Here is a 24,410-nt window from a genome sequence, read left to right as displayed (position 1 = left end):
GGAAGATCAATTTGACCATCAATATTCAAAACCCTAAGAGGAAACTATGATATTTTGTTTTGTGTATACATATGATAAAATGATAGGTTGTTTTGTTATTGGAGAATGAAATTGGAATTATATATAATATATATAGTGGAAAAGGGAAATTCAAGGAAGGCTGCGGAAAAGGAAACCCTAAAAATGCTTCCAAGAAAGCGCGTTGCTTTCGGGCAGTGTGTTTTTATTATTATTTGGAATTCAAAAGATTAACCAAATAAAAACAAAATCTCATAATATGTTTCTTCATCTCACAACATATCCAACATTTTACCCCTAAATTCCCCATATTATCATTTCTTTTCTTTCCACATCTTTACCCCTCAATTTCTTCTTAATTATAATAATATTCCGTTACCTGATCATCTTAAACTTGTTCGGTCCCCGTAACACGAGAAATCGGACAGTCTTTATAATCCTTAAAAGATGTATATAGGTTAACGAAATAGAACTTCATGCTTTTATCGTATAGTATTAGAATCCTATGAAATCTAATTTTTACACGATTTTGAAACTTTATACAACTTTCAAAATTTTTTTATATTAGATTAAATTACTAACCTACTAAAAAATTTAAATAGACGGTTATGGAAGAAAAGAAATAAAGAGGTCGCGTTTGTCATTGTAATATTATTTTTAGTATTTAGTTTAATGTAATAGTCAACGTAGAAGTTTAGTAGAGAAGTTTGGGTATATTTAACTTAAAACATTATTTTAGCCTAAAGAAAACTCCCTTTAAAAGTCGTTTCGTGTGTGATTTGTGGGTCGTATTAACTTGTTTGTTGTGTTATTAAATTTTATATTTTGTATAGAATAGGTTCCTAAAATATATATCTATTAGATTAATTTTAAATTCAAATAGAATTCAAAACTTTTCATTTATTTTAAAATAGATCGAACAGTGAAATACGACAAGTTTAGGATATTATTAGATACGATATTGAAATTAAAAAACGTAGAGACGTTTATATTGTAGTTTAATAAACTTGTAAGATATTATATTAAATTTGTCTTCACCTATCAACTTAAGTTATAGGATCAACTAGTGATTTAAGAACGTTTACTTTATGACGATGACCTAACCTTCATTGACGCAAAATTTCAACAATACAACTCACGACGTTCCCGGTATAGCTCAATTGATATAACGTTAATAACCTCAAATATCCGTTGGCTTGAATCCGTGATTGTACTTCAAGAAGAAGAAGAAGAAGAAAAAGTCGTTTATGTTTCCCTTTTGCAACAATTCACTTATTGCAGTGTCTAGCGGAGCTTATTCCTCATTGATCCGTAGGCCCATTGGGCCTGTGATCCACCACCCATGTGGGCCCAGTGGTTAGATACAATAAGGAATAATGGGCCGGACTTTAAACATCAAGATAATACCCTTCCCATGCAAAACTTTTGGGAATTCATTTTCTTTTTTCGAATTTTGACTTTATCTTTATTATTTATTATTTTCATTTCTTATTCACTTAATGCATAATATTTTAAATAAACGCTTTGATTGATTCATTCACTTTAAGAAGTTTGATTTATGCCAATAAGAAATTAGGTTAGAGCATATAATTGTAGTGATAAGTGATAACCAAAGGGTTTCTTAGTTTAAATATCCCATTAAAAAAAAAAAAAAAAGAGATGTTGTTTATTTTTTAAAAAAATATTCGTAGTCAAATATTCTAGAGAATATATAATTTAACTATTCAGAAAATAAAATATATAAAAAAAAAAAATGAAAGGAATTTGGGAAAGGGTATGGGAATGGAAATGGGAGAAGAATGCACTTCGTGGGGTTGGGAGACAGACGCCGCCATTGCCGGTGGCGACACTGCCTCTGCCACCGCCCCACCATACCATCAATCTTCCATTCTCTCTTTCTAATTTCTATTCCCAATTTCAATCGTTTCAAATATTTTAATTTATTAATGGCTTAGTTATTTTGTTATAAACAATTGTAAATGCTTATTTTTTGTTATTGCGCTGTAATTATTTTATTCTTTACCCTTCTCGTCTTCAACCTTTGGAAACAACCCTACATAGATCAGCTTCTGCCATGGCTACACGATCAAGAAGTGACAAAATGTTCGTTTAAAAAAATTAAAATTATAGTTTTTATATATGTTATTTGTGCAATCATGTTGTTATGCAGTATTCTTTTCATGAGGATTTATTAATCTCTCCAAACCGACACATTAGGAGTTATCACTAATTTTCGACACCTTCTACGTATGGCGTCGAGAGTTATCCTCACCTTTTTTTATTTTAGATATCTAAATTCCAACATGTCTTCGAAATTTTGTTGCCTACTTTTAACATTGTTTGTAGTCTATTAAGAGAGACATCTATTCTCTCGAAAACTCTTTTATCTATCGGAAAATCCTCTCTTTTTTTTTTTATAGTACCACTTGATCTCAATACACTTTGTTATTACTTTGTTATTAGTCGAATCAAATTGATAAGGACTCTCTAACAATAAATTTAATTTGGTTAGAACATTATTTTAATAAAAGTAGAGACCTAATTAATAATATATTGAGGGAGAATATGTTAAAGCAAAGTTGTGCTCTTCTATACATAAATAAATAAATGCTTTTTCATAAAATAAAATGAAATAAATAAACGTTACAATATGGTTTTTGTTTATGCATTTTGATACTTATCGATAAATTTTGGTTCATATATTTTAAAATTATTATCATAATATATCTTTTTTATATGAAAACAATGTTAATAAACATGAATTTGCAATTATTTAATTTAAAATTGATTGTGAGTACACAAATAAATCAATAGTACAATTTTATTGGCAGGTTTAATTATGATTATTAGTGAAATATATGCAATTGAAAATGTGGGAATGGTAGACAGATTCTCCACAAACAAATGGTTGATGGATACTTTCCCTAATTAATCAAAAATATAATATATATATATATATATATTATTTAGAAAAAAGAAAATAAAAAGGAAAAGTAGGCATCAATCTTGTCATATAAATTGTTTTAAAATGGGGTGTTAATGCAAAGGATTGATTGATGTAATTTGTGAACAAATGCCTCTAATTGTTTTTCAAATGCTTTATTATATTATACAATATCTCTAATTGCTTTATATAATATATCTAAATATTAACTTAATATATTAGGGATAAACTTATTAAAATGAAAAAAAAAACTTTTATTCTTTTTATAATACAATATATATATATATATATTAGTTGAGAAACACATATAAAATATTCTAGCAATAATTTTTTTTTTAATGTTCTTAATAACTCAAAATAATGTACTTTTTTTATCGTATTAATTATTACAATCAATTTTCTTTTAATGTTTTCTTTAAATCTTGAATTTCATTAATTAAATTATTTTTAAAAATATAAAAACGAATGTATTTATTTTGTTTCTCTTTTACACATCCATCTCACATATACATTGAAAGAATACACTAGTTATATAGCCTACACTAATGTAACCATCTCTGTTGAGCAGACACATACTATCTCAACGAGTTATGTCCCATCAACATCAAATGCACTAAATTACCGAATACTTAACTCAAAAAATCAGAATCACTCGACAAAGAGTATCATGAAAATTTTATGAAAAATGTAGGGGTAAAAGAGACATACAAAGATATTTCTTTTCTTTCTTATGTGGATTATGAATTATGGTTTTACATATAGACAATTTATCAATATCTTATTCATTCGCAACAAAATTCTTTTCGCTACGAGGCTGTAAAAAACACAAGTTTTTTTAAGAGAGATACTATTTCATCAATCGAGTCACAAGTATCTAACATGTATATATATAATGTTTTTCTATAAAGTAGCAACGAAAGATATAAGTTGTACAAATCTTTCTGTTTTATAATGACAGAGCTTACGGTAAAACGTACAAATGAGAGATTGAGGGGCCTATCTAATTTATGAGTGTGTACATCAAAAAAATGGGGTTGAGGGAGTGATACCTCCAAAGTACTTTTAATTATTATCACTGAATTTATTCAATTAATGCCAATGTTCATCTGCTTCAACAATTCAAATAAATGCAACCCATCAAAAGTGAACACCTCTCCACACTCTTTTTATTCTATATATTTATTATTCAAAACCTTAAATCATCAAAATATCTTCCAATTCTATATAATTGGTTTCATTTACATTACCCTAAACATTCCTATACTAATTACATTCTTTGACCCTCAAAAAAACGAAGCACTTTATTTTAATTTTTGTGGTTAGAAAATCGTTTCAAAATAATCGTTACAACAATTTCAAACGAAGTGATTTTGTGATTAGAAGACTTTTACGAATACAAGTAACAAAAAAAATAAATAATGGTAACCTAAGAAAAAGAATTAACAAGAATGACAAAAGAAGAAGAGCAAAAGAAAAAAGAATGATATCATACAATCCTCTAGAAATTGTATAAATTTAAACTTTGAATTGTACTTTCGTAAATATATCAATATACTCCCACTTTTACTACGTTCATTTTATCAAGTAAAGTCTATAAATCAATTTAAAAACTCTTACAAATAAGATTTTTTTTTCTTTTTCATGAATCTTTTATCCACACATCAATTCTAATCGTCCAATATTTGAAAAATCTTACACATGTATAAGAATTGAATTCACAAACAAGTTTCAATTATAATAATAATATGACGTATACATTGATTCACTTATAAAAATTTTAGACTTTAATTAAAACAATTATACGTTTTGTCCGATATTTTAATACTAAATCGAGAAGAGGATGTTAATTATATCAAAACTGGGGGTATAAGAATGATATTATAAGTAATTGTTGGAGTTAAATGCAAATAAAGAAAAAGGGAGAGAGCACACCCCACCACTGGCCATTTGCATGTGCAATGGTGCAATGTGAAATGTGCAATGTGAAATGTGCAATGTGAAATGTGCAATGTGAAATGTGCAATGTGCAATGTGCAATGTGCTGTCCTCCAAAACTTTCCTTAACATTAAAAGAAAGAAAGATATTATTTTCTATTGCCTTCTTTTTTTCTTTTAATTCAATCACATCCTCCAAACCATTTTTCATCTCTAAACCAAACCAACTTTAACCCGAGAACGGGTCTTTATTATATATACGAATTCTAAATTTCTTCTCTTTATGAACTTAGTGTAAACTAACATATTGGTAATGAATTATGTAAATTCTATATTACTTAGTTTTTTTTATTCCATAACATTTGTAAACTAAAAGATGTTTGTGTAAATAAATTTAAGATTTATTATTTTTTTTCACATTAGAAAGATATTATTGAAACTCAATTTTCTGGAAAAGAAAGAAAAGAAAATAAATAGGTGTGTGTTGGTTGTAAGTCAAAGAAAAAGAAAAGGGGAAAATGAGAAATGTGTTAAGGAGTTTAGAGTATGGTATTGAGATGTGACAATGTGTGTCTAATGATCTTTCCATCTTATCATTGTTAGTGGTTCAAATTTATGCCACCTCACCACCCCCAATTTATATATTATGTATATAAACTATAGATGTTCAACTATTTTAGGTATAAAAAAGAAAAACTTACATTTCCTATTTACTTTTTTTTTTTAATTTTGTCCCAACCCGTTTGAGTTTTGAGTTTTGCTTTAATTTAATTTTTAGATTTTAAAATCTTGTCATTTTAATTTTTTTTCTTTTAAATTTGAGCTTTATTTCAATTTAAATTTTTAGTTGTATTTAGTGTTAATGTTTATTAATTAATTTAAAAGTGGTATATATATATATATATATAGTTTTCATCACTATTAAAGTTATATTTAAATTTTATTTCATAATTATTGGTTAATAGTCATAACGCCAACAATTGAACGTAAGTTTTTATTGAAAAATTAAAGTCAAAAGTATAAATCTTGTAATATATAAACCATATTGAAACAAAACTCAATTCTTAAGGATAAAACTTGTAATATGTTGAAGCTAATTAAAGACTAAATGTATAACGTTTAAATCACATTTAAATTACGTTTAAATCAAGAAATTATGTTTTTGACGCGATTTCCATAGAGATGTATTTTTGAAATTATTATTTATATATGTAAAGAAAAAAAAGGAAAGAAAAAAAAAGGAAATATTTGACCTAAAATATGATGGGAGTAATTATCATTTTGAAAGAATTTGTTTAGCTAAAAATAACCAAATGAAAAGAATTGTATGAAAAAGAATCATAGACTTTTTTGAAAAACTTAGGGAGGAAGGGAAGGTGTTGAGCTGTTTGATTTAACAAATACCTAAATTACATTACAATCCCTTATTAACCAAATTAATTTTTTTTTTAAATAATAATAATAATAATGAAATCTTTGGGAGAACAAAAGTAGTGGAAGGTGGGAGACAAGATTAGATGAATGATTGAGAACAACATTTTGTATATTAAAACTCAAATATATGTATACGAAATTTAATAAATTAAATTAAGCTAAGTATACTATATTTTAGAATATATTTCGTTGCTATCACACTCGACACTTTTATATTCAAATGTAACTATTCACTTAATTTTGTCGACTTTAAAAATAGTGATAAGTCAAAAGTTCGATTCTCTCATCTCACACATTGTTAAGTATAGAAAAAATGAAAAAAAAAAATCTATTAGAACGAATCAACAATTCGTTAGTTAAGACGATAATTCATTTAGAAAATGGATAAACACGTCAACTTGAATGATTAGGTTTTTTTTTTTTTTTTTTTTTCTAAATTGGGGTTAGGGTGTGCCTTTTTGGTTTAGGTGAAACAAAGTTCTCAAACTTGGGCATGAAGGCAAGGCTTCTCTAGTTGACTGTGGGCCACATAAAATAATGTATTCTCATCATATTTATTAAATATTATTGTGATGAGAAATACCCCATATTAAAAATAATAATAATAACAAAAGATCTTTACAATATGGACATAAAGTGTTATTCAAAAAATATACAATTATGTACAAATTTAGTATTTAATTGAGATTTAAGTTCTAACCGACTGATTCAAGAAAGATGTTGTGTTTAAATATAATAAAATTACTGAAAATATTTTCAAATATTTATTAGTGATTGATCGTGAGAGATCTAAGTAGATATTAGTGTATGAATATATTTTCAAAATTTATTTATATGTAAAAAAGAAATTGATAATTAACAAAAGGTTGAAGTTGAACAAACGTCAAAATAGAGAGACGATGAAAATGGATGATGTAAAGTTAAATGGATGTGTTAGATTTGTTGAATTGGCAAAATTGTGTGTGGTTGTGTTCCAAAATTAATCTATTGTAATGGAAGAAAGAAGGAAGGGGTCAATTTGATTAGAATTTTATGTATAATTTTATATGTTTTCCATTTCACTCTCAATCACTAAGTGATGGGATCAATTAAGATCAATTTTTGGTCTAACTCTCCACCTAATATAATATATATTCTTTAGATTATCTCAATAAGGTCTACTCTCTAGTTAGGCTATCAATTTAATTGGAAGAACTAACTAACCATTTAAAATATGACAACAACTAACTAATCTCTTGATGTTAATGTTTGAAAAATGTGAACCTAATCTCACATTAATTAGAGTAGAGTACAACGAATTCTTCAATGGATAAGTAAAGACTCCATAGTCATCGAAATTTTGTGGTAAATTTTAAAAGAATCAAACTAAACTTGAAGTAGACAATAACATAATATTAAAAGAAGTTAATGTTATGGTCTTATAAATAGGAAAGTGAGCTTAGACAAGCAACGGGGGATAATAAACTACTTACAGTTAGCAGTAGAAAGATTATAGAATTTCCAATGGAGGATTGAATCGTCACTATTGGGATACCTATTCTATAGAGGTTCAAACAAAAACCATAACTTAAAAGGATAATTTAACACACCGTCACAATGTTCTAACTTCCCATATCCATGTGATATCATAAAGACTTTCTACTTGAAAAGAGTAATTTCAAAATCTTCTAGATAGATGAATACGAAAAGAAAAGTTTAAATGAATTTTTAATAATACATGCGTGTCAAATTGAGAAAAGAAAGGAAGAGGTGGGTGAGGGAGGGGAGGGAAAGGAGATAGAAAAAGAAAAGGGAAGAATGGGAGATGTGGGAGCCAGCAAAGAGGTGAAGAAGTGGCAGACCACTAGGACTATGAGCTGTATCTATCTGAATGCCAAACCAAACAAAACACAAAGGTCCTTTGGATATTAAATAGAGCAGGTGGAACCTAAAATTACCTCTCACATAAATACAATATATCTGAAAAACTCACATGGATGCCCCAAAAATCTAGGGCTGTCACTGTTCAGCGTGGGTACTATAACAACTATAACCCACATCATTGCCACAACAACCCTCTCCCCCCTCTCTCTCTCTATCTACTATCATCGTGTCAAATAATTCCATCCCTATTAACTTCAACAGTGTTTACTATTCAAGGTAATTCCATCTCCCTCTCTCTCTCTAATGTTTTCAAAATAAACAACTCCAAATCCGAACACAATTCTTGGCATCAAGAGTTTGAAAACATTAAGGGGAGAGATGAAGAGAATGAAACTTAGGACCAAAACACACATAAACAACTTTCTAATTCTAACATATTAACCATAGACTTCAAAAACTGAACTCAATTGGAGACCTCAAACATCCATGATGTGTTACTTGAACACAATTCTCAAGCACCAGATTTAGGACTGCCCTGCCCCCACAAACAGCGCTTTACTAAACTCAGACATGACAAAATCCTTTCTACATCCTTCCCACCACTGACCCTTCTCTTTCCATTGTCTCTTTCGTGGGTTGTTTTAGCCCCACTGGAACAACAGTTTCCCCATTTCTAAACTTTACCCACCACAAAACAAAACCAGCACAGCAACTGTAATAATTAAAAGAAGAGGAGGGAGGTAAGGAATTTGATCCTAGAGCTCAAAAAATAGACTTCTTATGAACAGAACATAAATGAAGCCAATTTTTTCAGACAAATCAACATTGAGTTTCCAAATCGAACACAATCCAATCACACAGTGGGAAGAATTGGAATAATAGATGTTAAAAGCTAAGGAAAGAAACTTGACAACCCCTTTTGTTTTTTGCTTTTTCCTGATCAGCTAAGCAAAATACTGCCTAACATTCATCAAAACTCTGTTTCTTCTCCTTCTTCTCTTTAACTCTGTAGAATCAAGAGTGTTATTAAGAGAGTTAATAAATTCACAACAGTAAACCTATAACAACAAACCAACTTGAGGAAGCTGAAGATTACAGCACAAATTATATACGAATTCCAAGTTGTTCTTTACTTCTTTTTTTTTTCCCTCCTTTATGGGCATAGGATTCCAAAGAAGTTATTCAAGAGGATGGGGAAGAAGAAGAGTGAAAAAAAAAAATAGAATATCATGGAGGAAGATGAAAATACGCAGCAATCATATTTAACAGATAATTGCTTCACTTGTATAGAAGCAAGCAAAGCAAAGAAACAAGAAGCAGAAAAATGGTAGGATTTATGGGGAAAAGGTAAACACCAGTGGTAAAAGCGAGGAATCAGCTTGGAGGAGATGAACTAGAGCCTGCAGCAGAAGTTGAAGCCGAGAGCAACTCAGCAAGGGCACTCATGGCCCGAACTTGCATTTCAAGTGCAGCTATGTAATCGGTAGCTTCTTCCAGAATAACCGGCAATGGTTCTTTCCGGCAACCGGGAACCAGCCGACCAAGGACCCTAACTTTCCTTTGTACCGCCGGCAAGGATTTCCCTCTCAACCGCAATACGCTGACTCTAGGTTTCTTTGAGCGGTTGTTTCCAGCGCTGGATGTTGATCTCTGTCTCCTTGGCGCCTTCCTAAACTTCAGCTTCAACCTGTTCGTTAATATGGCTCGACTCCATCTAGTTCTCCCCTTGGCGGCAACGGCAAGGACTCTATCGGCGGCTTCACGTACAGCTCTGCCGCGGCGTGGCGGCGCCTCGTTTGAAGGACTGAGTCTGACTTGATTCAATGCTCGCACTAGCTTGGATGAGTAAATTTCCTGTTGAGCTTGAGATTTCCATTTAATATGATGATTCTGGCTTTGATGATGATCTCTATTGCCATGGCTTTTCTTCTTCTTTTGCTTCCTCGAAGAAGACTCCCGTGCACGATCGGAGTTCGAAAGAACAGATGACGCCATCAAGACGCACCGATCCGATCTTCAGAAAACAAAAAATTGATTCCCTCAATAAATCAATGATTCAAAGATCATCAAACCCATAATCCAATTTCCCTCCTCTAAATTAACACAACGAATTCCTAAGCAAACAAAGAAAAAAAGATCATCAGGGTATGACGGATTTAGCAAAGCAGAAGCGAAAAACTCCGTAACAAAACGGGAAATCCCAGATCGAGATGAATTTGATATAATCAGGAAAAACAAGAAAAACCCATCAACAATCTTGATTGAAAATGGCTGTAGATGATTAGAAGAAGATTAAAAACTTAGAATAAGATGTGTACCTTGAGGGGAATTCCTTGTAGAATGAAGAGAAAGAGATAGACTATGAAGAAGATTGAATTAGAGATTAAGGAGAGGGAAAAGAGAGAGATGGTTGAAATTGAAGAAGAAATAAATGGAACACGTTCTTATGGCGTCTTCTTCTGCAAGTGGTGTGAGAGAGAGAGAGAGAGAGAGGGGGGGGGAAGAAGATGAAGAAGGGAAATTTGTAGTGTGGGATGTTAAAATGAACCAAAACTAAGATTTATTGCTTTGAGGTTGGACCATGTGACTCGTGTTTTATGGAGCCATAATCATAGCCAATGGCTTGGGGCTCATCTCATGGTCAGTGATGACTCGAGTGGGTCCACACTGGGGGTCTGACTAGTGAACGTTACTATAAATATTTGCTATTTCTATAAAAGAGTTTTCAGTTTGGTTTGATTTTGTTTTGTTTAAGACCAAATTGAATCCCCATTAACAAAATAAACTTTGATTCACTTTTGGTTTGGGCCGAATTTTAACTATCGAACACAGTTAGATTAGTTAAAAGAAAGAAAGATAAATGGTGTTTAGGAGAGAGAAGAAGTAAAGAGATGAGAGAGAATAATTTTGGATCAATATTTTTCCAAGTATGATAAAAATCAATTTAAATTAGTAAACAAAAAAGTGGTTCATATATCTATTATTTTTAATATGTTTATATTTTATGTTAATCAAAATATTGACATGTCTATAAAAATTTAATACTATGAATCACGATTCTTATCTGTCTCAAATGATTTTTACAATAATTCTTTAGACATGATTTTTACAATAATTCTTTAGACATTAAGCAACTCAAGGTATATTCAATTTTATTTATTAAAAAAACTTATTAGATATATAATTGAATGTTGTGTCTAATAAAACATTAAAAAATAATTTTTCTCAAATACAATTCATCCAAATAAGGAAGAGAAAGAAGAAAATAAAAATGGGATAAAATGACATTAGCAGTTAAAATAAAGGATAAAATGAAATTTTTGATTGATTTTGAAAACATATGTTTTGTTGGCATTTTACTTTGCAATCTCTTCATGAAAATGCCAAAACCATCTCGATTTATTCTTCTCTTGTTGCTCTTTTCTTTTGGTCCTCGATTTGCAACTTTTTTTCTCTTCTTAGCAACATTTTTTCCACTCATTTTTCTTCTTCCATTTGGTTTTGATTCTACAATGTTTTTTCAGCTTTGCTGCTTTTCCTCCTCGTACTTCTTCTGATATCTTTGAAATCAGATAAGCTCGAAAATGTATAACAAATCAGAGTAAGACCAAGGAGCAAAAAGAAGAAGTAAGAAGGAGAGCAAAGAAGAAAGGAGAGGAATTCGAATGAAGGAAAAAATTGTAGTTTTGTTTGATAAGAAAGGGGAAGGAACTAGATCTCATTGGAACATCATACCCTCACACTTGTTTTGGAGTTAAATGGAATTTTACACGTGGCTGACATTGGTAGAAAATTATTGATAATCTATTCTTTTGACATTTTGTCGAATTTATGTCAAAATTCATCAATATAAACTTCTATGAAAGGTTACTCCCTCGAAGAATACTTCTACTCCAGGAAAAAGACTACAAAAGCAGCTATTCTATTATAATCAAGAGAAAACAAAAGCAACAAAGCTAAAAGATATGTGTTAATGTAAAGATGTATCAATAAGATTAAATAGAAATAAATAAATTAATTACAGAAAAAGAAGAAAGAAGAAGAAAGCACAGGAAGGAACATGAAAGCTTTAATAGAAAATGATAGGTATTAAGGAGCGTGGTCCAATTAAAAGTATACACGTGTGCATTAAAGAGACCTACGAACTTTGGAAGGATATTCAATGCATCAATCAATTTCATTTATTCCTTTTTTTCCAAAATAAAAATTTGAAAGAGAGAGAGAGAGAGAGAGCGAGAAAACTCTTTTAAATAGTTGACTATTTAATTTTAAGCTCCGGAGAACTTCCCTTAGAATTTCAATTATGTCTTTACTCCTATTATATATATGCATATGTATGTATGTATGTAGTAGGAAAATAGTCAAGAAGTTACTATTGATGAAATCTAGAATGGTATCTTTTAATTTATTCTATATTAATTACTCATTTCAAAGTAAGATTTGCAACTTTTGAAAAGACATCACAAACAAAAAATAAAAAGAAAAAAGAAAAGAAAAATTGGAATTATTGTTACTATAATTGAGTGAGAGATTGGGGTCTTGATATATCAATTTACAATTAACAAAAAAAAAATGAAATATTATTTTGGAATATTTTTTACTTTCAAAATGTTTTAATTGGGTTCCTCCATTTTTTTAAAATTAAAAAAAAAAATCATCTCAACCTTTCTATAAAAAATTTTGCACGAAACTCCTTCACTAATTCCTCACAACCTAACAATAAATTTGTGTGAATAGTTAGTTTAGAGACCAAACATGTATTGATTCAGAGTGGGAGAAAATAAATATGTTTTGGATGTAATTTTATTTGATCAATAATTTTCAAATTGTTCACAATTAAGATTGTTATAGTTATAAGTTCTTATAGTTGAGTTATAATAGTTTGTGTTTGAGATCGAAATTTATTTTAGTTCAAATTGTAATAGTATAGATTTAAGGCATAAATAATAAAACTTTAATAAATGTAAAACAATAAAGACCGTAGCAAATGGAGGTTTAAAATAAGGTTGACCATAGCAAATTGGAGAGTCTTATATTAGTCTTTACGTCAAATACCCTCTAAATTTTTGTTTTGATTTAAATTTAGTCTCTACACTTTAAAATTAGTTTATAAACATTTATTTTGAAAAACTAATATGAATATTAATTGAAAAGTTAAAGGTTAAAAGTGTAAATTTCGAAACTATAAGTACCAAATTCAAAGAAAACAAGAAATTAAAATTATATGAAATTTAAAGATTAAAAGTATAATATTCTAAGATTTAGGGGCAAAAATATAAACGAAATCAAAATGTGTTAAAAAGAAAGAAGCTAGCGAGAAAATAGAGTATGATGGAAAGAAAAGGTTATAAAATGATGTGGAATTTTTTATGAGAGTAATTTTACATATGTTTGCTTGCAATTGACAATTCTTAGTAGTTTCAAATTGTGTTCTCGATCTCAATGTCTTTATTTGAGTTTGTTTAGTCCCACCCGATGTAGATAGCTTTTTGTGGTTTTTGATAATTTATTGGTGACAAGACATAAAGCCAATCACTAAATACTATGTGTCATGAAAGAGTTTATGCCTTGATGACGTGTTATCTAGTGATTGGGTAGACCAATTCACAATTTGGCTACTTAATTTACTCACATAGTAGTAGGTCCCACAAAATACTGATTTTAAATTCTAGCTATGGTCAACTTTTTTTAAAGCTCGATAACAACAATAGTCTAGTTGTGGGCTTTGTTCAATCGTATTGGGTATTTTTGTATTTATTGTACTCAAATAATTGACTTTGTTTTAATGTCAGAGTCAAAAAAATAAAATAAAATAAAATAGAGAACTAAGTCTAACTGCGACAAAAGCTAACTAAATTACTCAAATTTACATGTTGCTATTTAGTTGCATTTTAAGGGCAAGATGAGAGAGGTTAGGTGAAGGTAGACACAAATTGGATTTGTTAACTTTGTGTTATTGTGTTTTTGAATTGGTTGTCTTTCATATTTGCTTATAACCAAAAGAGCGGTATTTCATGGGGCTCAAACATAAGCCACCAATGATTACAAGGATTTTTTTAAACTAAACTAAATCATCAAAATTTACAAATTTTTACATAAAGATATTTTTAAGAAGTTTGATTATATTCGATCTTTTATTTCTAAAATTTTAAAATGACCCAATTTAAATGGTTTTGCTATATACCCATATCAAAACCATAAAAATAAATTAGTTTTTACCGTTTCAATCAATTTAAGTAATTTTACTTGTTTTTAATGCTTTCACTCTTACATACCATCACTTTTTTCAAATTTCAATCTTCTTTTTTTTTTTAAGTAATAGAAAATAACAAACTATCAAAAAAACATCCTATCATCATTTAGAAGACAATCTTCAAATTAACTAGACATCAAAGGAAGAAAATTAACCGTCAACTAAAAGAGAAAAGAAAATGTAATTTGACCTCTTAGTACATGTGTTTTAACTTTATCAATAGGTCAAGTTAGTCATGAAATATGTTGAAATTATAATTTAAAAAACAGTTTAGAAAATGGGGGAAAAATAAATTTAAAAAGTGCATGTGGTATGTGGGTTTCGTCTATCTGGCCGTGTCTTTATCTCCAATCCTTTTTGTTTTGTTTTGTTCAGCTATGCCCCACCCTTAAAATTTCCTTCACATAAATCCTTTTTCACCCTAATTAATATATACTTAGCAATGATTTTGTTCCTTTTGCTTGTCGCGTTTAAATTACATTAAAACTTTGACAACTTGTTTAAATTAATTAGAAAGAAAGAAAAAAAAGTCAAATATAGTAAAAAAATTTTGAAACTAATTATCAAATATAACAAACTATATCAAATTTACTCGAAATCATTAACTTTTTTTTCAAATTTTTTAAATTTTTTACCATCAATAAAAATTCTAAAAAAGAAAATCTAAAAGAGATTTTTGTTTAAACTTTATAGATAAAAGCGTGTGAAATAAAGTTTGAAATTTTTTTCAAGATTCTTTATTTTTAATATTAAACATAAACATATTCTTATATGATTAAACTTATCTTATTTTAAAAGTATGAAAATTATATTTAAAAATATTAAATTAATTTTGAATGGTTAAAGATAAATAACTCTAAAAGATGTACTTAATCACCAAAGATAAATACAATATTTAAGTTTTCACTTTTAATTACAATTTTTATTTCATTAAAATTGATTTTTATTATTAAATGTCAATTTTAAAATCAAGGGATGTAAGTGTGTTGGATGAGGGAGATATTTTGAATCAACCTAAATTTTCAATTGGTTAAATTGACAATCCAAATAAGATCTTTAACTCAACTCGATCCAATGCAATTGGATTGAGATTGTCAAATTATTTATTTATTTATTTTGTTAAGTATATTATTTATTAACTTAAAATACTTAAATTAAATTCGTAATAAAACTCAAAAGTTGAATATCAAAATTCAACGTATCTATTACAAACTTCATACTAATATGAATTAAAAATAATATTTGAACCAATTTTGACAACCTATCACTTTACACAACTTTTTATAACCTTTTAACTTTACAATACAAATAAAGAGGTAAAAATCCAAAATTGCAACCTAAAAAGCAACTATTTAATCTCCAAATCAACAAATGTCTATAACCCGTCCTTTTACATAGTCTAGTTACATGCTATATATTAAACATTTATTGTTGGGCCTTGGGATTGACCGACTAGAACAATAATCAAAACAACTTCACTAACTTTACTCTTCGAATTATTATTGAATTTATCTAGCTACTCTATAAACTTTAAATTTTATTATTAATAACTATTCAATTTTTTATTTTTTAAAATTATATCTATGGTAACACCTTTTACTTCTAAATTTTTTGTTTTGTTATCTAAATTATGCTTATGATAAATTTTGTTATATTTACAATTTTTCAAAATATTATTAGATACTTGATTATTATCTCTGAAATTACTTCCATATAATTATCCATTTGCTATTTTACAAAGTCAAGACAAGTAGTACTATTATGATCTCAAACTTTAGAACTTAAAATTGCATGAATGAATCTTTTTATAATATCAATACTAAGTATTATTATTAGAAATGTTAAATTCTATTTTTTAGTGATTTCAAGCCTAAAATATATCTAGATAAAAAGATACTTACATAAAAAGATATTTAGATACATTTCAAGTTAAGCATCGAATCATAAAGTATGTATAAAAAAGTTATTAAAAATAATTATTTATACTTTTCATTTTTTTTAAAATTATATAAAGATAAATGTAATTAGGACTACATTATGTATAGTTAGTTGAACCCTAATCACAAGAAGAGCCAAAGCTTTGTTTGGACATGTCAGCATTCCACCAACAAAATGTTTATAGGCCCTAATAAGGGTAGCTATGAGGAGGTAGGCCTAGAATATTATAGAATTAGAATAGATAATGATGAACCTAATCCTCTTTTCTCAAATAAATCATTGAGACCATGTGTAATCAATACACTAGAGAACAAGCCACCGAAAATAAACCTTAAATTATACCTAAACTTTAATTTTACTATAAGTGCCATTATGATTAAGAGGAGAAGTTGCCCCCTCCATGTCAGACACAATAAAGTAGAGGGGACTGGAAGGTTTAATAGGATTTCAAAAGTACCATAAAAGAAGAAGATGCCAAAGCCAGTCACATTAACATTGGGGAAAGAAAAAAATAATTTAAAAACATCAATTAAAGATTTAATATTGAGAGAGAGAGAGAGAGAGAGAGAGATCATATACAAATACCTGGCACAGTTGCATGCATGCAGGTCTGTAAAATTTGTATATATTGCAAATTAGCATCAGAAAAAGCCTGGTGATTTAGGAGCCCACAGCTTGATTATTGTCATTTGATTCCACATTTATTTGCAATAAAACAACCTGCAAATTCATTACAAAAATAGTTAGAGAGTACAAATTTAAAATGTTAACTATGAGATCTTATGATAATTGACCTAATCCCCCTTGTTTCTATATGTATGACAGAACAAGTATTTGTGATGATAAGTAAATGGTAGATGACAAAGGTTACCTCCAGGTGAACTAACTCAAATTATTTCAATATAATATTTGGGTGTAGTCGAGTCTTTGTCTATCTAATCTCGATATATCTCTTTCTATAAAAGCATGTCTGTCTATAAAAAAAGAAAGGGAATATATAAAAATATCTTTCTATAAAAAGAAAAATTATTTACCACAAGGAAGGTAACATGTACATGTCCTGCCTTTCAGAGAACGGCCAGTAGCTTTTTCATAGTGACTTTAGCCACTGGGATTTACCATCATCATTTCATATGTATCAACTACCACCAAATCTATTAGAATCTTAAACAATACTCACAAAAAGAGATCAGCAATAATAATAATAAGAAAAAAGATTTGCATAGTTCATTGACAATGTATTTTACTAGGAGGACAAGTAAAAAGAATGAACTAGTTATTATTAGAGAAAATATCATATTACAAATTCAGAATTATATAGCACACACTTCTCGAAGAATCAGTGAAGACCATGTGCTTGGTAGTTTAGAACATCTGAAAAATAGATTTAAAGCATCTCAACCATTAATTCATGTAACAAATTGTTAGTTTAAGTTAAAACTAAACAGCATCAAAGAGCAAAGCAGAGCCTTGATTATTCAATGTAATAAACAAGTCATTCCTCTCAGATTTCAAGTTACTCAAAGGATCAATCAATACAAGGTATATGTATATGGAGCCATCTAAAAGAACTAATTACAGTCCATTCCTTACATAAAATTCCAAAACATATTTCAACCATATTCCGTCAGTTAGGCACTAATTCTGTCGTTGCCGTCAGGTTATGCCTGCCAACCACTAACATGATCTCTTCAATCAATCATATATGATATGATTTCATTGTTTAGGTTATTGTTTTTGGTAGAGAAAATATATTTTATAATAGCATATATGATGAGTTGATGCACCAGAAAGGAGTTGACAAAAACATGCAACAATCACCGGTGGATCTAGGAATTTTATATTCCACTGCAGTAAAATCAATGTTTTGCTTAAAATAAAACATTATTTAGCATATAATGTAATTTGACTCTTCAAAATTAATATTAAAATACAAAAATCGATAATATGAAAGATCCGTGTCCCTCCATCCGAACAACAATGCTTTTGTGCCATCTAAAAGAGATAATTAAAATCTATGTCTTTCATGGAAAATCCAAAACATTTTCTTTCTAAATTCACATTCAAAGCGCTGGCATGGCAGTAATTTTTTCATTGTCAATATCAGGTTGTGCCAACCACAAACATTTTCTCTACAATCATTCATATGATTTCATTGTTTGAGTCATCGCGTCTATTAGACGCAAATGCATTTTATAATAGCATATATAATATGCATATATATGATGCACGAAAAAGGAAAAGTAGTGGCAAAAAGTATGCATTAATGCTGGAAATGATATGTATGCAAATGATTCAGCAAGTTGCAAGAAGATCTTCCAGAAAGCAGAGCAACTCGCTAATTAGCAGTTAAATGATCACCAACAAGTTCATGAGAATGTCAAATAGCTTTAAATCATAATACGCTAACCGTTAAACCTACGTTTTGATCACCGACAAGTTCAGCAGATTTCTTATGTAGGAAGAGGAAAGAGGCAAATTCCAATTTCAAAGGTAAGAAGTTACAGCAAAATCAATTGAATATCTAACCTTTGATGCTTAAACAATGGATTGCTTCTCAAGTTCAAGTTGGCAATGGTCCAGTGAAAGAGCTCTTGACTCCCGAACCGACAAAGAAAGCTATAGCCAAGACGATGATCCACAGAAATACACACATAGAGAGAACATAATTTTTGACAGAAATAAGTTGAGCAATCCGATCTCGCTCTTGAGGTATAGCAAGGAAGTCGTCCACAATGATACGCATAGATGCATCTATAAGCTTCTTAGACTGATGATCAACATCCGTAGATAGCAGGACTTGAGTTAAAGCACGCCGTAGAGAATTCACAGCAATCTCTGCCTCTAATGAGCCCGCGCTTGCTTCATTCATATCATTAGATCCAGAAAAATCAACTGAAACCTTGTCAAGCAGTTCATTGTCAAAACTGACGACTGAAGATGGAGATAAATCGGGAAAAAGCGAGGTATCGCAGCAAGCAGAAAATTCCGGATTAACACCTTGCAAGAAACTCTGAAAATTGATAAAAACCAACTTAGATCGCTAAAAAAATTTAGTGCCGTAAATCTCTCATATACTTCGTTTCATCGTTTAACCGTTAAATACATCTAATGAATCTCCATACGAATACAACTTGAGCATAGAATAAATTACAAACCTACTGCTCCACGATTCGAGATCAATGCCGTAAATGTCTCGTATACTTCCACTCATCGTTTAATCATACGTTAAATACATCAAGTGAATCTCCATACGAATAAAACTTGAGCAAATAACAGATTCCAAATCTACTACTCCACGAATAGAGATCAACTAAAATAGAAATAGAAGAACAAAATGAAAAGTTAAACCAAAAAACAACAAACGAATCGGAACTTACACTATCAATATCTGAAATCTGATTGACGTCTGAGACAACAGAGATCGGAGAGGAGTTCTCTTTCGAAATTGAGTGGATTTTGTCTTCGGAAAGTGATGAAAATGAGGCAGTCAAGCATTTGGCGATCTAGAAGGAAGTAGAAGGAACAAGAAATCAAACTAGAGAATAATAATGAGGGAGATTGAGAAAGAACAACAAATTAGATATGCAGAGAAATCGTACCTTCTGAGGCTTCCTTGATCTACGATTTGTGGTTTGTTCTCTCTGTGGAGTTTGATGGTCTTTCATCCTTTTCTCCATTCTTGATATCGCGGGAAAACTTTGGGGAAGTTCTGAAATTAAGCTTTGGCGCCAAGGGATATTGTCTAGTATTATATTAACATATGAAACAGAAAAGTTAACGGTTTGCTTTTATTATCGGCCAAAATTTTAAATTTTAAAATTTTTAAATGGGACATTTTTTTTAAATAATAAAATAAATTATAATATTTATAATATTATAGTAAAATTTTGGATTAATTTTATTATTGTCTATCAATATAACTGATAATCATTGTCTATCATTGCTAAAATCTGAAATTTTGATATATTTTGTAAATATTTTGTCAAATTTTTTAATTGACAATTCTCGTTAAAATTCTATTTTTTATTTTTAAAGTTTGGTTTATAAATTAAAAGTTTAGTTTATAAATACTATTTTCATGTTTTGTGTCTTGTTAAGATCTATTTTTTATTAATATTTTGAAAACTAACATATAAAATTATAAGAAAATCGTAAAAAATAAAACAATTGACAAAATATTTTCACTTCAAGTATAATTAATTTTGTCTTTTATTGATTTTGAATAGTTTGCTCTATAATATATACGTAGAGTTTTCAAAAATTTGTTTTCTCCTCCAAATTTAAACAAATTTAATTGACGATTTTAGTTTTTTTTTTTTTTTTTTTTTTACTGAAATTGAATCATGGTGGAAAGTTTGAAAGAAAACAAGGATAAAATTTAAAAACAAAATGGTTCTTAAATAGACTCTTTAACCTAAGTTGTTACTTTCAAGTATAACTTGAATAGATAATATGTCAATTATTATTATAAAGTTTGAATATATATATAAGTGTTTAAGGTTAAATGATAACTTATCTTGTGTATTCTTAACTTTGTATCAATTTATTAAAATCTAATAAAATTTTCTAACTTATATAGATTAACAAGGAAGTTAGAGATCAAATGTTTGAATCATCAACCTAAACATAACTTAGTGTATAAAATAAAACTAATTACAGTTAATGATTGTTTGTATTCAAATATGAAGGGAGAAGGGTCAAAGAATTTGAGAAAACATCAATCCGCTAGGCTATCTTATAATCCGCTAGGCTACCTACGCTGGAAAACAGAAAAGAAAAGGAATGTATCTAGCGTCCGCTCCACTGGAGAAAAGAAAGAGCAAAGGCATTGAAGCTATCACTACGCTACTCTGCTCCGCTTCAAATATGAAGGGAAAAAGTACTCATCCAAAGAAAAAGGCAGGTGGATCGATATATCACCGACAATTGACAATGAAAAAGCGGACGTATGGCCGGACTCATAATTACGAGAAAAGAAAGTTGGAAAATCTAAAGTAAGAACATTATAGAAAGGGTTGGTGATGTTTTGGTTTGAGCAATTTAGAAGGGACCTCCACCTACGATCACAAGGCCCAATGGACATTACAATCATCAATTTTGGATTAACAACAAATATGTATGGTATTTGTGGGTTAAATGTGTTTACGGACAAAAAAAAAACCTTGATATGAATTCATAACATTTTAAAGAGTAAAAGACGTGAGTAGAAAGCTGCTTTGACTCGAATAGTTATAGATAAATGACTGTTCATTCACAAAAAATATATATAAAAAACATCACAATTTTAAAGCAAAAATATGTGATAGTTTGTGCAAACATATATCTGCTTTCACCATGAGATTGAGATATCTTATATCTATTATCTAAATCACATTCATATATACGATAAAATAGTACACCACTTTCATCTATCAACCTCGACCTAAATATATAATAAAAAATAAAATAAGTATTAAAAAAACATAAGAACAAATGAGGATGTAAATTAAACTTCACTCCCATATAACATGTCTTTCTCTACGTTACTTTATAATTAATGTAAATATAGAATTCACATAATTCAACAAATTCTCATATCAATATTTTTTTTCCTTAGTTATTTGTTTGAGATGATCGAGAAAATTCAAAACATTATTTTATTTTAAAGGTTTTTAAAATTGATAAAAAAAAAAAAAACATTGTACATAAGAATAGACATCTTAAGCAATCACATTTTGTTCCAATTTGGTCACGAAATTATATACTTAATAATTCACGGAGAGCTAGTAGCTTTGCTTAGATCCACAAACGGTAAGAAATTAGACTTTAATTTCTTCGAAACGATTAATTTAATCTTCAAATCAAATTATTATCAAAACAGAACTTAATTAGGCATAAATATCGTATACAACGTTTGACCAACAACATTGTTCTTTCTTTTCCCAACATTAGAAAGGGAAAAGAAAATATCATTCCAAATGTACACGTGGATGGGATTTTCAAAATAATTTTCTTATATTAGGATTTTAGAGTCCAAGTTGATGAAGATGATTGCGATAGAGATATTGATACCTAAAAAATCCTAATATATAAAGAGAATTCTACTCATAATTATTGGTGGGCTTAGTAAGAAAATGACGAATTTAAACAACATTGATAAAATCTAAAAATATTAAACAATACATAATTCGTGATTTAATTATTAAATCGTTGAAACTTAAATTGATGGAAATTGCGTTAATCATAATTACCTCTCGGTGGGAAGTGAGGGATCCCTTGCCCCCACGTTAGTTTTTCTTTTTCCTTTTTCCTTTTTTGTTTTCAAAACACAATAATACTAATAATTCATTTTGAAAAACATATAATTACTATGAAAATTATTTTAAATTTAGGTAAAAAAAAAGTTTATTATTGAATTAAACCGATAGATATTGAATGAATTTAGCTCAATAATAATTGACATACATTTTTTCTAAGGTTATGTATATATATATTTGATGTCTCATTCTATTATAGATTAGAAATAGAATATATTATTAATGGTTAATTAATTAAAAATTTGTCAAAAATTGAATATTTAACAAAATATTTGTACTTCATGAAAAAATAAAATGTAATAAATTTTGTTTTTGAGTTATTTTTAAATAATTTGTCAAATTTGTTTGTTTTTTTTTTAAAAAAAATCTTAATAATTATGCTATCTTTTTTACAAATCCAATAAAATATCAAAATTTATAGAAAAAATAATAGTATGTCTTTATTTCTCTCAATTTATCGAAGATATATTTGGTAAACATTTTAACTCAATTTAGTAATAAGAATAATTTATAACTTTAACTAATAATTAACTAAGATTTAAAAATGCTTGTAAACCCTAAAAATGATATATTAAATATTTTATGCATATAATTTGTAATTTAAGAGAGGCCAATAGTGAAGCGACAAACATATATGGTGTCTCCACTGCGGTTAGTAAAACTCCACTTTTTTATTTTTCTTGCATGATGATGAATTCTACAAAGTGCTTTAAGAAGTTATTCGCAATCTTTATTGCTTTTTCTCCCCCCTGCATATATATTATCTCTTTGCAGTGTACAAAACAGTGGTCAGAATTTTCCCTTTATATATATGCTTCATTTTTCCCTAATTCATACCATATTATATCCTTCCAATTCTCAAACAAATCACAAGGTAACTCTTTTAATATCAAATTCTTTCCTGATTTTTTGCCTTTTATTTATCGAAATCAAGCTCTGTTTTTGGTCTTCTGCGTTTAGGGTTTTGTAGTGATGATTATGATGAAGAGGGTGCTTCTTCTCTTTGCTGCCTTGTTGTTGCTCCTCATGGCAGACGCCGCGATGTCCAACGTTGTTGAAAAAAAGGGTGCACGTAAGCTAGCTCAAGGCAGCGGTGACCGAAGAATCCCCAAAGCAGGAGTGTTCAATGATGCAAATGAGCCTGAACTTAAGAAGACTGATGTTGCTCCTGACGATGTTGTAGCTAACAACATCGATAATGATGACAATGAAGACGACGATGTAAATCTTGGTTATAAAAATTACGGAAAGGGCTCTGACACCGAAACTCACCGATACTTCTCGAGTGATAAGCCGTATAGGCCCTAGAAAATCTTTCTAAGATCATCACCATCACCATTGTCGTCTTCGTCTTCGTCCAGGGTGACTAGTCAATTGTAAAAGAAATGAAGTGTTTTTCTTTATTGCAATAAAGTATGAAATGTGCATGGGATGCCTGCTTAAGAGCTAAGCCCTAAAGTTGAAAGTAGAGATGGTTGGCTTTATTAAGCATGCAAGCTTTTGGCATTTCATAGAGTTTGATGATTGTTGTGTGTTGTGAAAAATAGAATATATTTTGAATAATGTGGATGAAATCAAGATTTAATGTGTATCATAATTATATGCTATGGTGTGTTATGATTTTGGGTCTTGTAACTATTTTGTGAAAGGGAAAATGATTAATATATACAAAATTGGTGATGATCTTAATCTTGTTATTAGTAATAAAAAAGAAACTTGTGAGTTC

At 29.1% G+C, this 24,410-nt stretch overlaps 3 protein-coding genes across 4 annotated transcripts; 1 reads left to right on the top strand and 2 right to left on the bottom strand.

The window, feature by feature from the left end:
• Positions 1–9,270: 9,270 nt before the first annotated feature.
• LOC103497780 (transcription factor bHLH147-like) lies at positions 9,271–10,967 on the bottom strand. Of its 2 annotated transcripts, none has more exons than XM_008460117.3 (2): positions 10,513–10,967; positions 9,271–10,208 (listed from the first exon to the last, which is right to left on the bottom strand). In XM_008460117.3, the coding sequence occupies exon 2, from the start codon at positions 10,187–10,189 to the stop codon at positions 9,569–9,571; it is 621 nt and encodes a 206-aa protein (XP_008458339.1). In that variant the 5' UTR covers positions 10,190–10,208; positions 10,513–10,967; the 3' UTR covers positions 9,271–9,568. The 2 variants fall into 2 exon arrangements, with proteins under 2 accessions (XP_008458339.1, XP_008458338.1); XM_008460116.3 differs by having other exon boundaries at positions 9,271–10,308; positions 10,513–10,941.
• Positions 10,968–16,755: 5,788 nt separating this feature from the next.
• On the bottom strand, positions 16,756–20,120 carry LOC103497781 (uncharacterized). Its single transcript, XM_051091907.1, has 4 exons — positions 19,988–20,120; positions 19,766–19,891; positions 17,420–19,398; positions 16,756–17,105 (listed from the first exon to the last, which is right to left on the bottom strand). The coding sequence occupies exons 1-3, from the start codon at positions 20,063–20,065 to the stop codon at positions 18,949–18,951; spliced, it is 654 nt and encodes a 217-aa protein (XP_050947864.1). The 5' UTR covers positions 20,066–20,120; the 3' UTR covers positions 16,756–17,105; positions 17,420–18,948.
• A 3,278-nt stretch (positions 20,121–23,398) lies between these two features.
• LOC103497782 (uncharacterized) lies at positions 23,399–24,307 on the top strand. Its single transcript, XM_051091906.1, has 2 exons — positions 23,399–23,558; positions 23,645–24,307. Exons 1-2 carry the CDS (start codon positions 23,496–23,498, stop codon positions 23,990–23,992), a joined length of 411 nt encoding a protein of 136 aa, XP_050947863.1. The 5' UTR covers positions 23,399–23,495; the 3' UTR covers positions 23,993–24,307.
• The last annotated feature ends 103 nt before the right edge of the window (positions 24,308–24,410 follow it).

The sequence above is a fragment of the Cucumis melo genome, chromosome 11 (genome assembly GCF_025177605.1).
Source record: "Cucumis melo cultivar AY chromosome 11, USDA_Cmelo_AY_1.0, whole genome shotgun sequence".
Classification (NCBI taxonomy): Eukaryota; Viridiplantae; Streptophyta; class Magnoliopsida; order Cucurbitales; family Cucurbitaceae; genus Cucumis; species Cucumis melo.
Note: the sequence above shows the minus strand (reverse complement) of the source record. Positions and strands in the feature narration are given on the sequence as shown.